Source organism: Carassius auratus, chromosome 13, assembly GCF_003368295.1.
Source record: "Carassius auratus strain Wakin chromosome 13, ASM336829v1, whole genome shotgun sequence".
NCBI classification, from domain to species: Eukaryota; Metazoa; Chordata; class Actinopteri; order Cypriniformes; family Cyprinidae; genus Carassius; species Carassius auratus.
The window spans coordinates 23231187-23246225 of record NC_039255.1 but is presented as its reverse complement, the minus strand read 5'-3'; the positions used below and the strand labels follow the sequence as shown (position 1 = coordinate 23246225).

The following is a 15039-nucleotide window of genomic DNA, read 5'->3' as shown; positions in this document are numbered from 1 at the left end:
ATGTGGTTCAAAACAATATTACAAAATTATAAAAAAAAAAAAATGAGAACCAATGATGAAACTCTACTTTTACCTTTTCAAATGTTATTTGAATGCTTGTGTTTGGAAATTACTCTTACTATCGTTAAATAGGCTTATAATTTTGATGATATCAAAGGTCATATAATCAGGAGTGTGTGTGTATTTCTGACATTTTATATCCATCCATAATCACATTAAAAAAGGAGTAAAGGCCTAGAAATATGGGGACACATTTCATTGCAGGGCATGTGAAAGGCTAAAAAAAAATGCACCTGCTAAAATTCCCCTTTATTTCAGCAGTTAAATAAACCGAAAGTCTAAACTGTAACTGAAATTTTTGACATAAAATTGTTAGCTACTTACTGTTTTGCTCAGCCAACGTAAAAGCCATAGCTGTGTAGAATGGCATACCCATTGCATCTTGGAAATGGACACAGTAGTGCTTTGTTTGATTCCTTAATGAATCAGTGTTTTCAGCGATGATTCATGATTCAATTACAACTATTGGCATATCAACAAAGACTCGAGATGATTCCAGACTCATTCAGCATTTTTGTGCACTGTGTGTCCAGCTTCAAATCTCCTTTCAGTTCCATCCAGATTCTTATATAGTTTAGACTAATGCTTATTTCATCATGCTGAATCCTTTAGCATACTCCGGTCACTGAAGAGGATTCATTACAGCATTAACCACTGGAAAATTGGCTTTCCATTTGTCTCAGTTCTTTAGCAGCTTGGTAGATTGATTAGATACCTTTCATTAATTATAGACAACGATCTGCAGCCTTATTATTTGCCCTTCCTGGCAACTGCTGAATGAGAGATATAGACATTAGATTGGTGTTTGTGTCCATTTCTTTATTCGATTCCTGACCAGAAGTCCTGACATTTTTCATGCATTTTAAACCCTTTTTTTAATTTTTTTTATTTATTTTTTTTTACATCACAACAGCCATATGTGGCCCTGGACCACAAAACCTTTGAAATAAAGTCAACAATTTTGATTTATACATGAATAAATAAATAAAAAAAAGCTGAATAAATTTTCCATTGATGGATGGTTTGTTAGGATCTGACAATATTTGGCTGAGATACTTGAAAATCTGGAATCTGAGGGTGCAAAAAAATAAATCTAAATACTGAGAAAAAAGTTCTTAGCAATGCATATTACTAATCAAAACAAAAAAAAAGTTTTGATATATTTATGGTAGGGAATTGACAAAATATCTTCATTGAACATGATCTTTACTTAATATCCTAATGATTTTTGGCATAAAATAAAAATCTATAATTTTGACCAATACACATTTTTTCTGGTTGTTTATATACATATACCCCAGAGACTTAAAGGGGTCATATGATGCTGCTAAAAAGAACATTATTTTGTGTACTGTATTTGGTGTAGTGAAATATGTTTATACGGTTTAAGGTAAAAAAAAAAAAAAAAAAACAGTTCATCTTCCACAGACTGTACATTATTGTTTCTCCTCTATGCCTCGCCTCCTGAAACGGGTCGACTTTACAAAGCTCATCGGTCTAAGAAATGAGGTGTGCTGTGATTGGCCGGCTATCCAGCACGTTGTGATTGGCTGAATGCCTCAAGCCTGAGATGGAAATTTTTCCAGAATCTCTTTGGATTTAAGACTTCAGTCTTTACAACTTAACAGATCTTCTTTATTCACCAAGAGCTTGTAACACTCCAAAGAGAAAGGAACATTTGAAATCACATCATGACCCCTTTAAGGTCCAGGGTCATGTATTATATTTGATTTAATTGTACTTGGGCATCTTTGCCCCTTTGCCTTGAATTTGTGAGGCATTTTGGTTCATTTTTGTGACATTTTTTGCCACAGGCCCCAGAATATTTCCAGCCCTGTTTCAGACATTCAAGCATTGGAGCTCCTGCAAAGAAATGTAGCTTCAAATTTGTACTTTTAGAAAAGAAATCAGTTGATATTTAAAATAATGAAAAAGTCTGATCATATTTAATCAGATCCTCTAAAAAATACTGCAAACTTTTAAAACGTTTCAATGCATTTCCCTACTGCCATCCTTTACATGCACAGTGGAGAAAAAGTGAAATCAAACTATTCTTTATTCTTTATTCAGTCTGTATCTCTGTTCTATACATTTTAAACACAATATATTTAAGTAAAATCACACAAACAAGAGTGCTTTTGTACTGACTGACATAATATTCAGACCAACAGCATGATTGCAAGAGAATTGTTGTCTTTATGCAACAGTTATTAATGAGGACCAGTCTTTATATGCATATGCCTGCCAACGATTGTTATTATTATGATTTTTTCAGAATGAAGAAAACATTGAGCTGTGTCTGTCAGCTAATAACGCACAGAGCTAAAATGGTAATAGTTCCTCTGATTTAAAAAAAAGTGACTCTGAACCTAATATATTAGAAAAATTAATAAAATTGGATTTTATGTGCAAATTACTGGCCAAATATTACTGTTTATGACTTTTTATTATTACACACACACACACACATAAAGGATCAATCCTGCTTCAACACACCTGAATCTAGTTCTCTAGTCATTTTTTATTTTGCAATTAGTTTTTAGTAATCTTCAAATCCTGGATTAGCTGTTTCAGGTGTGCAAAGCCATTTTAAAGCAAATATATGTAGATAATGAATATTGTTACAATAAATAATGCATACTATTGTACATAAAATAGTGCATGTAGTACTGTACCATTATTTGCTCTGGCCATTCTGCTCCTCATCATAAAAGAAAGACAAGATTTTTACTTGTAAACCTAGATTTAGTGGAAATTTTGTTTTTTTGCCTTCATGCTACACAAAGCTTGTGAACTATGGTTGATTCAATTATTTAATCTGCACAGATTCTTTTAATACTCAGCTGCATCGGAAATGCTCAAAACTGCACTGACTCTAAAGGTGATTTCGTAAGAAAAACAAATCACTAAAAACAGCAAGCTTTTAACCATATCACACTGCTGTGTGAAAAAGAAAGAGCAGGTTAAAACTGCATGAAGCACAAAGGTCTGAGAAGGCTTTAATGTGGATCACAGTTGTTCTAAATGGTATAAACAACATCATCAGCTTTGCACAGGAGCTGCTGTAACAGTACTGAAGCACTGAAACATGACGGCGATGTGACTGTAATGGTAATGTCTGCCTTTTTTCACTGCGCCACAGCACTTTTAATGCTTGGATGTGTTCCGAGTAGGAGTATCGTATTTACGCTGCACAACTGCCTGAATCCAATTGAATGAGACTGTGAAAAGATGGTTACATCAAACAGCATTAGAGGACATCAGACACCACACTGAAGCACACACACCTGTGTAATGGAAACAGACAGGTGTTCACTGGAGAGAAGGGCCTGTCTGGATCATAAAACCAGCGCTGGTCAGTTGAAAGCGATGGAAGTGAGGAACAATGTACAGTCATTGTACAATTCACAGTCACTTATTACACAGCTTCACAACAAATAAATATGTAGATTGTTTCTAATTGAAATCATTTTATAATTTAGCTTTGTAATTACTTTTCTAAGAAACAATTATTTACAGTTATTTACTCAATTATTGAGTGAGTGACCCATACTTGGTTACATGTCACCTCACTCACTCAAACACTCACACACACACTCGCTCGCACTCACACTCACTCGCTCACTCACTCACTCGTTCACACACTTACTCACTCAAACACTCACTCGCACACTCACTAAGTAACTTGCACACTCACACCCACACACACTTGCACTTACACACTCACTCATTCTCTCTCGCACACTCACACTCTCACTTACTCATTCTCGCACACTCACTAACACACACACTCACACACTAGCACTCACACACTCACTCTCTCACACACACTAACTCACACATCTCACTCACACACACTCACTCACTCACACATCTCACTCATTCAGTCACTCAATCCCACACTCACTCACTGACTTACACAGACACACACTCTCACTCATTCTCACACTCACTCGCTCACACTCACTCTCTCACACATCTTATTCACACATTCTCACTCACACATTCTCACAGACTCACACACACACAAACTCACACTCACTCACACACTCATTCAGTCACTGACTCGCATACTCACACATTCACTCACTCACTGACGTACACACACACACACACACACACACACACACACAAACACACTCACACTAGCACCCTCCCTCATTCTCACACACTCATTCTCCCACACTCACTCTCACACACTCGCTCACTCACACTCTCACTCGCTCACACATCTCACTAACTCATTCTCACAGACTCTCCCATACACGCACACTCACTCACACTAACTCACTCACACACTCATTCAGTCACTGACTCGCATACTCACACATTCACTCACTCACACACTCACTCACTGACTGACACACACTGGCACTCTCACTCATTTTCACACACTCACTCATTCTCAAACACTTTCTCACACACACTCACTTTCACTCGCTCACACATCTCACACACTCACTCACACATTCATTCAGTCACTTACTCGCATACTCACACATTCACTCACTCGTACACTCACTCATTCTCACACACTCACTCTCACTCAATCGCTCACATACTCTCACTCGCTCACACATCTCACTCAGTAATTCTCACAGACTCACTCACCCCTACACACACACTCACTCACACACTCATTCAGTCACTGACTCGCGTACTCACACATTCACTCACTGACTGACACACACACATACTAGCACTCTCACTCATTCTCACACACTCACTCTCTTACACACACTCACTCACACACACTCTAACTCGCTCACACATCTCACTCACTCATTCACACAGACTCACTCACCCACACTCACACACACACTCACTCACACACTCATTCAGTCACTGACTCGCATACTCACACATTCACTCACACACTCACTCACTGACTGACACACACACACACTAGCACTCACTCATTCTCACACACTCAGTCATTCTCACACTTTCACTCGCTCACACATCTCACACACTCACTCACATTCACTCACTCGCACACTCACTCACTCACTGACTGACACACACACACACACACTAGCACTCTCACTCATTCTCACACACAGTCATTCTCACACTTTCACTCGCTCACACATCTCACACACTCACTCACATTCACTCACTCACTGACTGACACACACACACACACACACACTAGCACTCTCACTCATTCTCACACACAGTCATTCTCACACTTTCACTCGCTCACACATCTCACACACTCACATTCACTCACTCGCACACTCACTCACTGACTGACACACACACACACACACTAGCACTCTCACTCATTCTCACACACAGTCATTCTCACACTTTCACTCGCTCACACATCTCACACACTCACTCACATTCACTCACTCGCACACTCACTCACTGACTGACACACACACACACACACACACTAGCACTCTCACTCATTCTCACACACAGTCATTCTCACACTTTCACTCGCTCACACATCTCACACACTCACTCACATTCACTCACTCGCACACTCACTCACTGACTGACACACACACACACACACACTAGCACTCTCACTCATTCTCACACACAGTCATTCTCACACTTCCACTCGCTCACACATCTCACACACTCACATTCACTCACTCATTCTCACAGTCACTCACCCCCACACACACACTCACTCACACACTAACTCACTCACACACTCATTCAGTCACTGACCCGCATACTCACACATTCACTCACTGACTGACACACACACACACACACACACACTAACACTCACTCATTCTAACACACTCATTCTCACACACTCACACTTCCCATACACTCACTCTCTCACACACACTCACTCACTCACACTCGCTCACAAATCTTACTCACTCATTCTCACAGACTCACTCACCCACACACCCACACTCACTCAGTCACACACTCTCTTTCAGTCACTGACTCTCATACTCACACATTCACTCACTCGCACACTCACTCACTGACTGACACACACACAATCACTCATTGTCACACACTCACTCTCTCAGACACATTCACTCTCTCACACACTCAACCCCTGTATATACGAAGAATAATAATAATTCCTCCCCCTAAATTTTAAGTCTGACCTTGACATGAAGGGGGCAGGATTTGGCTGGTAAATTTGAGCAGTTATCCTTATCCTATCCAGTGCAAGCACAAAACAGCTCCAGTTTCTCTGCCAAAAAGCTCTCACCCAGTCCTGAAGTAATCGGGACCATCTGCGAGCTGGAGGAGTCTGGAAGGGTCAGAGACAGTTTGGTAAACGTCTGAAATGTTTGAAGAGGACAGGAAAAGGCTATTCCAGCTCTGCTAAAGATTCTTCTTTCTGGGGATAGTTCACATTCTCTCATCTTTTATTCACCCTCAAATCTGTTTGACTTTCTTTTAGCCAGTGCTATATCCTATGGAGAATATCCTGCCACTACTGTTCATATTTTTACCTAAGCTGCATTTATTTGATCAAAAATCCAGTATATTTTAACTCATATAGTGAAATGTTATTACAGTTTCAGATAATCAATATTTATGTGCACTTTCAGCCCCATTGCTTCAGTATTCAGTGTCACATGATCTAATATCCTGATTTGCTCAGGAAATATTTGTATTATTTTCATTGTTAAAAACAAATGTGCTGCTGAATAATTGCAATTTAATTATTTGAAAAAAAAAAAAATAAATAACAGTGTAAATGTCTTAAATGTCCTTTCTGTATTAATTTCTTTATTTAAAAAAAATAATAATACTGACACCAAACTTTTGAATAGGCATGTGCAGTAATAGAATTGAGAAGGGACTGGGTCTTTCAGGCTCCAAAATGACAAAAAAAAAACAAACATAAAAGTACCAAAACCTTAACGTATAACAAAAATTTGGGCTGTTCTTCTGATAATAAGTATCGCAGTCTTTCTGTAAAGATGGTTATGATTGGTTTTATGAGATGAAATACTTTTAAGGTGTTTTTTTTTTTTGTCAGCTTCAGTCCCCATTTACTTTCATTACATGGAAATGAATGGTCAGGATTTGCTTCTAAAACTCACCCTTTGCGCACAAAAGAAAGTCAAATAGGTTTGGAGATACATGAGGGTGAGCGATGACAGAATAATCCTTTTTGGCTGAACTATTCCTTTCAAATTTACCTTTAAGTACCATAATGACTTTATGATATACCGGACAGAAAACTCACAACTCTGCCTTTATAAGCAATTCATATTTCTATTTCGTAAGTAGAAAGGATCGCTCCTAAATAATGCACGAGTAATGTCAGTTTCTGTACTTCCCTTTTGCCCCAACCTCTTAGAAGCAGTTACTCCAGGAAAGTCATCCCCACACAAAGAGGGAAAGAGAAAGTGGAAGAGAAATTTAAATGAACAGTCTTGAAGCAAAGAGAACAGGCTGAGAGAGAGAGAGAGAGAGAGGCTGGTCAGCCCTTACTGCTGTGGGGAACCCAGGCGGGTTTCTCCCTGGGGGGCACCGAGCATCCGCATCCCTCTCCATCCTTACCCTCCTCCTCCTCACCTTCAGAGAGGAGATCTGAGATCTGCTGCTGCAGCTCAGGACTGATGTCGTTCTTGGCTAGAACCAGCACACGCAGGCTGGTGGGGTAGTTCTCCACCATATCAAGGAAGACCTGATCACAGAGAGACAGGGAAAGGCCTGACCAAAATGAATATACTCAAAGCATGAAACATTACTTGTAAAGAATTGGGAGGAAATGAAGTGCAATGAAATCTTGGGTGCTGTTGGTTGCAAGATGTTGCTACCTGACCAACAAGAATGCTTATAGCCAAACCGTTGACGATAGCCTTTGACTTCCATAGCAGGAACTACTATGGAAGTCAATGGCTACCGTCAACTGTTTGGTTACCAGCATTATTCAAAATAACTTCTTCTGTTGAGGACATGAGAAGAAACTTATACAGGTTTGGAACAAGTGCAGGGTGATTCATGTTCTTAGGTATATACTAGTCTGGACCTCAGCTGTTGAGGAGGGTTCACTACTGGAACATCGAACAATTTTAGTTGAAGAGCTCTAAATTAGACAAAATATTCAATAAACAAGCATGCAATTGGTGGACAATTAGTAGAATATAATGATAAGTGTTGGGTCAGAGTGTTTGTATGCCTTAAGGTGCAGTCACATTAGCGAAAAACATATCTATTGTCAATAACATAACAATGTATGGAGCACAACTCACATGGAAGTGTGAGAAGGAACACTGAGAGCATGAATAAGACATTTCCTGTACAACTTTGCCCTCTAGTGGAGAATTATGAAATATTCTACCTCCTGTTGAAAGTCTCAAAGAAAACAGAAAAGATGAGAGAGCTTCTAAAGGAATAGTTTCTGTTTAGTGATAAGTGGTGTTGGTTTGACCTTCTTTCATGAAACGCAAATAAAGATTTATAAACCCAGACATTCAGTTTAACATCTCATGTTTTGTTTCGCAGGAGAAATATGATAAAATGAGGCCGCAGTCACAAGAGGGTTACAGAGGAATTATGGCTTAAAGCTGTGCTAAATCCATTATTTTCCCCCACAAGTGCTATTTTTCAGCAGGTGGGGATAGGAAAAGCTTTTGGATTAATCATCTGGTTTATATCTGATCTACATCTCCTTTCAAGGGCAAAATGAGCGAAGCCACCGCACAGATTACATTACATGCATCACACAGCACTTCCTCACCACATGATCTTACAAATAATTCACCACTCATTTAAATCAACAAGTAAAGAGTATCTGTGATGCAGGAGTGGCAATGAATTTAGAATTGGATTTTAATATGCATTAACATTAGTTTTGGAGATCATACTATTTTCTTCCTTCCCAGTTAACCTAAAAATGAACATTGTCATAACTTTTTTCTTCTGTGGAATTCTGAGCCCTTTAAGGCATGCTATCAGCCTGAATTTTACTATATATAATGTAAATGTTAAGAAATGAATATAGTCAAAAGGCAGCATGTTTCATGAAGCACTTCTGAGTTTGGAATGTACCTGTGCTGACTGATTGGTGAGGCCTGTTCCCTCCAAGTCCAGGACTTCAAGAGTTCGACTGGATGCGACAGAGACAGCCAGCATCCCAGCGATGTGACCCCCTGGAAAGCACAGGCATCGGAAAAGCTGAGACAGAGACTCTAAATGCAAGGTGCAAACCAAGTGCTTTTCAAAGTGCAAACCCAGCATTTCTCCGGCAGAAAGATTTGCACGCTTGGTTTCATTCAAATAAATGTCTCAATATATATATCATCTACACCATCCCGTGTACTTCAGGCAAAGATTTGCTTCCTTGAATTAATTCTTAAATAGATTTATATCAAACTAAGGCACACAATTAACTTTACAAACTATTGAGCTTATTAATACTGATTAAAAAGGAAAATATAACTATTTATCAGCATACATCCATATGTCAAAACTGAGCTCACCTAAGAGGTTGTAGTCGAGGTTGAGGACCCGTAACTGTGAGCTATGAGCCACGGCGATGGCCAGTGGAGCCCAGCCCTGTGTGCTGACAGCTGGGTTGGCACTCAGTGTAAGATCTTTAAGACCTGTGCAGTGTTATTGATCACATAAAAGAGCATTGTTAATTCACCATAGATCCGAGCCGGCTGCTCGATTTAAAGCTACTGCTGCTACAGTATTTTTTCATTTTCCCAAATTACACACAGAAAAAACACTCTCAAAATTTACAATCAGAACAACAACATTTGGAACATTTGGAAGTTAATTAATCTAATTTCATGTCTCTGGATAATAGTAAGCTGTGACATTATACTATGTAGATTATCAAAGGTTTGCGTGTCTGTTTGTTAATAAGGTATTTGTGGACACATTCATGTTTTTAGATTTGCAGAGTGAAAATATTGTTTGGCATGTTGTTACTAGTGTTATTATTATTATGTTTTAAGTGTAAAACATACTGTTATTCAGTGGGTTATTAGTGAATAGTTCCATGGGTTTGGTGTATATATTGTTGCTATTATGACAATTTCAATTATATATATATATATATATATATATATATATATATATATATATATATATATATATATATATATTTATATACAGTAGGCTACAGACCAAAAGTTTGGACACACCTTCTCATTCAAAGAGTTTTCTTTATTTTCATGATTATGAAAATTGTAAATTCAAACTGAAGGCATCAAAACTATGAATTAACACATGTGGAAACACTCTTGGCTTTCTCTTGATGAGCTTCAAGAGGTAGTCACCTGAAATGGTCTTCCAACAGTCTTGAAGGAGTTCCCCGAGAGATGCTTAGTACTTGTTGGCCCTTTTGCCTTCTGTCTGCGCTCAAGCTCACCCCTAAACCATCTGGATTGGGTTCAGGTCCGGTGACTGTGGAGGCCAGGTCATCTGGCGCAGCACCCCATCACTCTCCTTCTTGGTCAAATAGCCCTTGATTCCTTCAGTGTGACTCGACAATTTTCATAGTCATGAAAATAAAGAAAACTCTTTGAATGAGAAGGTGTGTCCAAACTTTTGGTCTGTACTGTATATTTATATATGTGTGTATAATACACACATATTTATAGAGAGAGAGAGAGAGAGAGGGGTTCTAAACCACAATAAATCCATTTTGATTATTTTGAGTAAAAATGTGTTTTCTTTAGCAAGAAAGTGGCAAGATCAAAACCACTGTTTTCTGTTTCAAACTTTAACATAGCATATTTAGGTTTTAATAGCAATCAATATGAAAGTTCTTTTTCATATTGAAACTGATGAAAATACACAAAGTAAGTTGATCCACAAATACAGCCTCTGAACTTGGTCAATACTAATTATATTATATCATAATCAATACTTATATACAGGCACTGGACTAAAAATACATCCACCAGTCATCACTTCCAAAATGAATTCAACTGGTCATCTTGTTAATGCTATAAATTAATTACAGCAATAAAATAAAATTTAATCATGAACAACATCACATTAGGCCACAGAAATTCCAAAGTGATATTTCCCTTACAGTCAACTTCCAAAAGTGCATTCATCTTTGCCATGTTACATTAATTTAGTTGACTAGTGATATGTGCTGTATTAACAAAAACATAAGTGTCATTAATAAAAACACTAACACTTGACAAGCTATGCAATAACGCGCTCATAATTGAATTGTCAATGATCTATGACTCAGTGTATTAAATGCATCTGAATAATTTCCATCTGAATAATTTCCATCTGTTTTTTGGTTGTTTCTGTTTACAGTGCGTGGAATGGTGCGCTATGATTGGTTGCTTCTGTTTACAGTGCGTGGAATGGTGCGCTGTGATTGGTTGTTTCTGTTTACAGTGTGTGGAATGGTGCACTGTGATTGGAATTTTTCCGTTTACAGTGCGTGGAATGATGTGTTGTGATTGGTTGTTTCTGTTTACAGTGCATTCTGCAAAAAAGGGAGAGTGATGTTTGTCACGGTCTGGACAAAAGGGAGAAAACATGACCTAATAACTCTGCGAATATTGCATTTTGCGTACAATTACAAAAGGACTTTTCAATACTGTCCAGATACAAGACTCATTTTGGTGGAAACTAAAGAAAAAAAAAAGAAAAAAAAAGAAAAGGCGTTATCACATATATACATATTTAACTAAAAATGTCATAATAGCAACAACATGTACATCAAACTCATGGAATTACTCAATAATGACCCAATGAATCACAATAGTATTACATTTAAAGAGCCACACAGATGGGAAATCAAAAATTACCTGTATTACTGTGTATGATGTAGCTGTCCATCAGTGTAAACAATGTGCAAATAATTAAACCAAAAAGTACACGATTTATAAAGTTATTGGCTTCTAAAGTAAGGAGTCGACTCTGAATCGCTGAAACGAGTCGTTATAGATTTCAAATCTTTTGCCCATCTCTATGTACGTCACTAAAACACTTTGCATAATAATCTCCGCCTACCGTCTTGGGAGAAACTGAACTCTGACCTGCCCCACCCCCACACACAGACGCTCTGGTTGGTGTGATAGCATCATGTAGAGGAGACAGTGTGTTTTTAATTGTAAGGGCAAGTTTGTTTTATTTTCACTGCCAAAGAATGAAAACCAATGGCTAAAATTCATTTTCACCACAATACCAGAGCAGTACAACAAATCCCTTTTTCACTGATGACTGCTTTTCTAATCTCGGTGAGTACAGCGGGATTTTCAAAGTGTTTGGCCATGAAAGAGGGTTCATTACCAACTTTATTTAGAACAACGAGCATCTCCGAATCACAACGCGAAGTATGATTATGAAGTTATGTGTCTGTTTTCTCCCGAGCGTCTTATCAGTATGTGTGCTGTCTGCGCTGATCGTCATATACAAACACGTCATTAAAATGAAGTGTAACTCCGTGAATACTCAACGAAGAGACATGAGAGAGATATCTATAGAAAGCTTGTCTACTTTAAAACTAAACAAGTGCTGCCGAAAACAGATATTCTGTGATAAAGTAATCCATATGAAAACAACGCGATGTCCGTTTTTCACGTCTCCCTTCATTATATCTAATGTGACCACGCCCCCGCGCTGAACGCGCTATTCAGATTCAAACTGAAGCGCACGGCTTGAATACACACACACAGAAGAAAAAGCAGCGAGACTGTTCAAGTTTTTTATTTTACTGTTTGCTTCGCGATGAGAGGAATAAGACATAATTCACCCCAAACAGATGCTAACGCATAGTTTACCGTGGAGGTGTGTGCGGAACAACCAATCAAACCTGACTATGTCATTGACCAATCAGAACACAGTATGCTACCGAAAGGTGGGGTTTAAGGAAACTGAATCTTTTGAACAGCTTAGCGCGAACCGTTTGGGGATCTCTGAGAATTAAGATCATTTTAAAATGATATTTTGACAAAATGACAATGTTTTTTAACCTTGGATGGATTTAAACCAGGACTTTTAAACAGTGATAGGAAGCTTAGAATTGTCATCTTACTGGCTCTTTAAAACACTTATAACACTAGTAACAACATGCCAAACAATATTTACAATATTCACTCCACAAATCTAAAAACACGAATGTGTCCACAAATTCTCCTTATTAAATAGACACGCAAACCTTTAACTGTAGTCGAGGTTGAGAATAATATCAAAAGTCATTTAAAACACTCTGTAAAAGTTCCCAAGTATCCAAAAGTACCCAAGAGGGCTTCTTGCCCCAGGCCACAAAGAAAATGTTTCAAAACTTGTTTTTCTATATTAGCTATGTGTGCTCACAAAGGTATTGTGCCAAAGTGCTGAGAGCTGTGGAGTTTGGGGAGATTTGCAGAAGTACGAAAACGACAAAAATCTGTCAGTTTTGCAAACTATATATATTTCTGGCATATTAGCATAAGCAAATGGTTCCTTGGAGTATTGAATCAGCCAACTGAAAATCCTGTAATATACACTAAGAACTCTAACATAATGTATAATATAACTAACTGCTTATTTAATCTCATTACATTTTTTTAATGGAAAGTGTCTTTAGTAAACACTGTTTCCTGGTGAAGCTGAGATGTTTTACCCGATTTGGCTCCATCCGGAGGAAACATGCCACAAATGAGACTAACTGCCTCATCTCCAAGCATACAGTCACCCAAATCCAAGGACACCAGTGAGGGGTGAGTGGAGAGGGCTCCATGCAGGGTGACCTGTCCTGCATCTAAAAGTGGACTTCCATGGAAACTATAAAGGCACAGGAAAAGGAGGCAGAGACAGAAATTATGTTCTGTGCATTTCCTGAAGAAAAGGACAATTCTTTCAAAGCAGCAAAATTGTCTCAATTATTGGTTCAGCATTAAAAAAATATATAATAATAATAATAAAAGTGTGGCATTTTGAAACAATTATTTGAACTAATTAGAAATTAGTGGTGAAATCACTATGAGAATACCCGCAACAGAAGTTGTACATTTCTGTAAAATTATAGGAATTGCAGAAAAAAAAAAAAAAAAAAAACAGTTTTTCACACACATTATATCACAAAGCAAGAACCCTGCCAATTAAATGCTGTAATAATTTACAATGTAAAAAAAATTAACAGAAGCCTGTAATAAAAATGAATTTGAATAAATAAAAATATTATTAAAATTCACACATTATTTGTCACATGTGTTGGTAATAGGAAGATTTTCCACCTGGCTACCACCACAAGTATATTTCAAAGCTGTGGGAAGCACTGAAAACCATGTTAAAAATAGATGGAGCAGACAGGGACAGTTAGGCCTACATTTCCCTTATGCAGGCAATTAATATGGAATATGTCACACACAATTACAAACAAACAAACAAACAAAAAAACATGAGTTTGTGAAAAGACCAATCACAATTCAGTATGCAAACGATCTGAGAAACACGACCAGCCTCACTGAGCTAATATTATATTGACATAATAGAAATCCCTAGGACCTGGATAGCAAACTTTCTAACAATGTAGGTCAATGGGAGTCCTTCAAACTTTAATTTTATAAACACAAATAATATCTATACTTTATATAGCCTAGTACGTTTAAGAAAACATTGTTCCCAACTCACCAAAGAAACAGGCTTTAGGCGACTCCAGGTTTGAAGAAATCCGCCTGACCGCGACGCGACGCGAGCGTGCTGAGCGCGCGTGTGAGCGGAAAATGGGCGAGAGCTCTTGCATGAAATAGAACACCGGGGCAAGTTGTCACATATACTTCACCCTATGAACTTCATCTTATTTCAGAAAGTGAGTTTCTATACATACTGACAAGTCCTCACTACAAATAAATACTACTACTACTAGCTATAATATTTTTCAAAGTGTAACTTTTAATTATTTCTAGTCACAGATGTAGACAAAGGTATTATATTGGTGAAACATGTAAGCTTTCATGTTGTTTACATCAAATTCTGTCCATATCTGACTCGTCAACAGAAATCCAGACTCAGGCAACCCTTTTCCAATTTTCGATTGTCCAGTTTTGGTGAGCCCATGTGAATTAT

At 37.9% G+C, this 15039-nt stretch overlaps 1 protein-coding gene across 2 annotated transcripts; it reads right to left on the bottom strand.

Moving 5' to 3' along the window:
* Positions 1 to 2932: 2932 nt before the first annotated feature.
* Positions 2933 to 14671, bottom strand: LOC113113199 (leucine-rich repeat-containing protein 73-like). Of its 2 annotated transcripts, XM_026279370.1 has the most exons (7): positions 14605 to 14671; positions 13595 to 13755; positions 9489 to 9611; positions 9058 to 9158; positions 7495 to 7690; positions 6150 to 6298; positions 2933 to 3281 (listed from the first exon to the last, which is right to left on the bottom strand). In XM_026279370.1, exons 2-6 carry the CDS (start codon positions 13656 to 13658, stop codon positions 6204 to 6206), a joined length of 579 nt encoding a protein of 192 aa, XP_026135155.1. In that variant the 5' UTR covers positions 13659 to 13755; positions 14605 to 14671; the 3' UTR covers positions 2933 to 3281; positions 6150 to 6203. The 2 variants fall into 2 exon arrangements, with proteins under 2 accessions (XP_026135155.1, XP_026135156.1); XM_026279371.1 differs by lacking the exon at positions 14605 to 14671 and having other exon boundaries at positions 13595 to 13853.
* Positions 14672 to 15039: the final 368 nt, after the last annotated feature.

Coding starts and splice junctions, on each gene's coding strand:
- LOC113113199 (XM_026279370.1), bottom strand. CDS start 13,658: ATGCTTGGAGATGAGGCAGTTAGTCTCATTTGTGGCATGTTTCCTCCG. Junction 9,612..13,594: donor TCCGGATGGAGCCAAATCGG/GTAAAACATCTC, acceptor AACACTGCACAG/GTCTTAAAGATCTTACACTG. Junction 6,299..7,494: donor CGCCTGGGTTCCCCACAGCA/GTAAGGGCTGAC, acceptor TGACCCTTCCAG/ACTCCTCCAGCTCGCAGATG.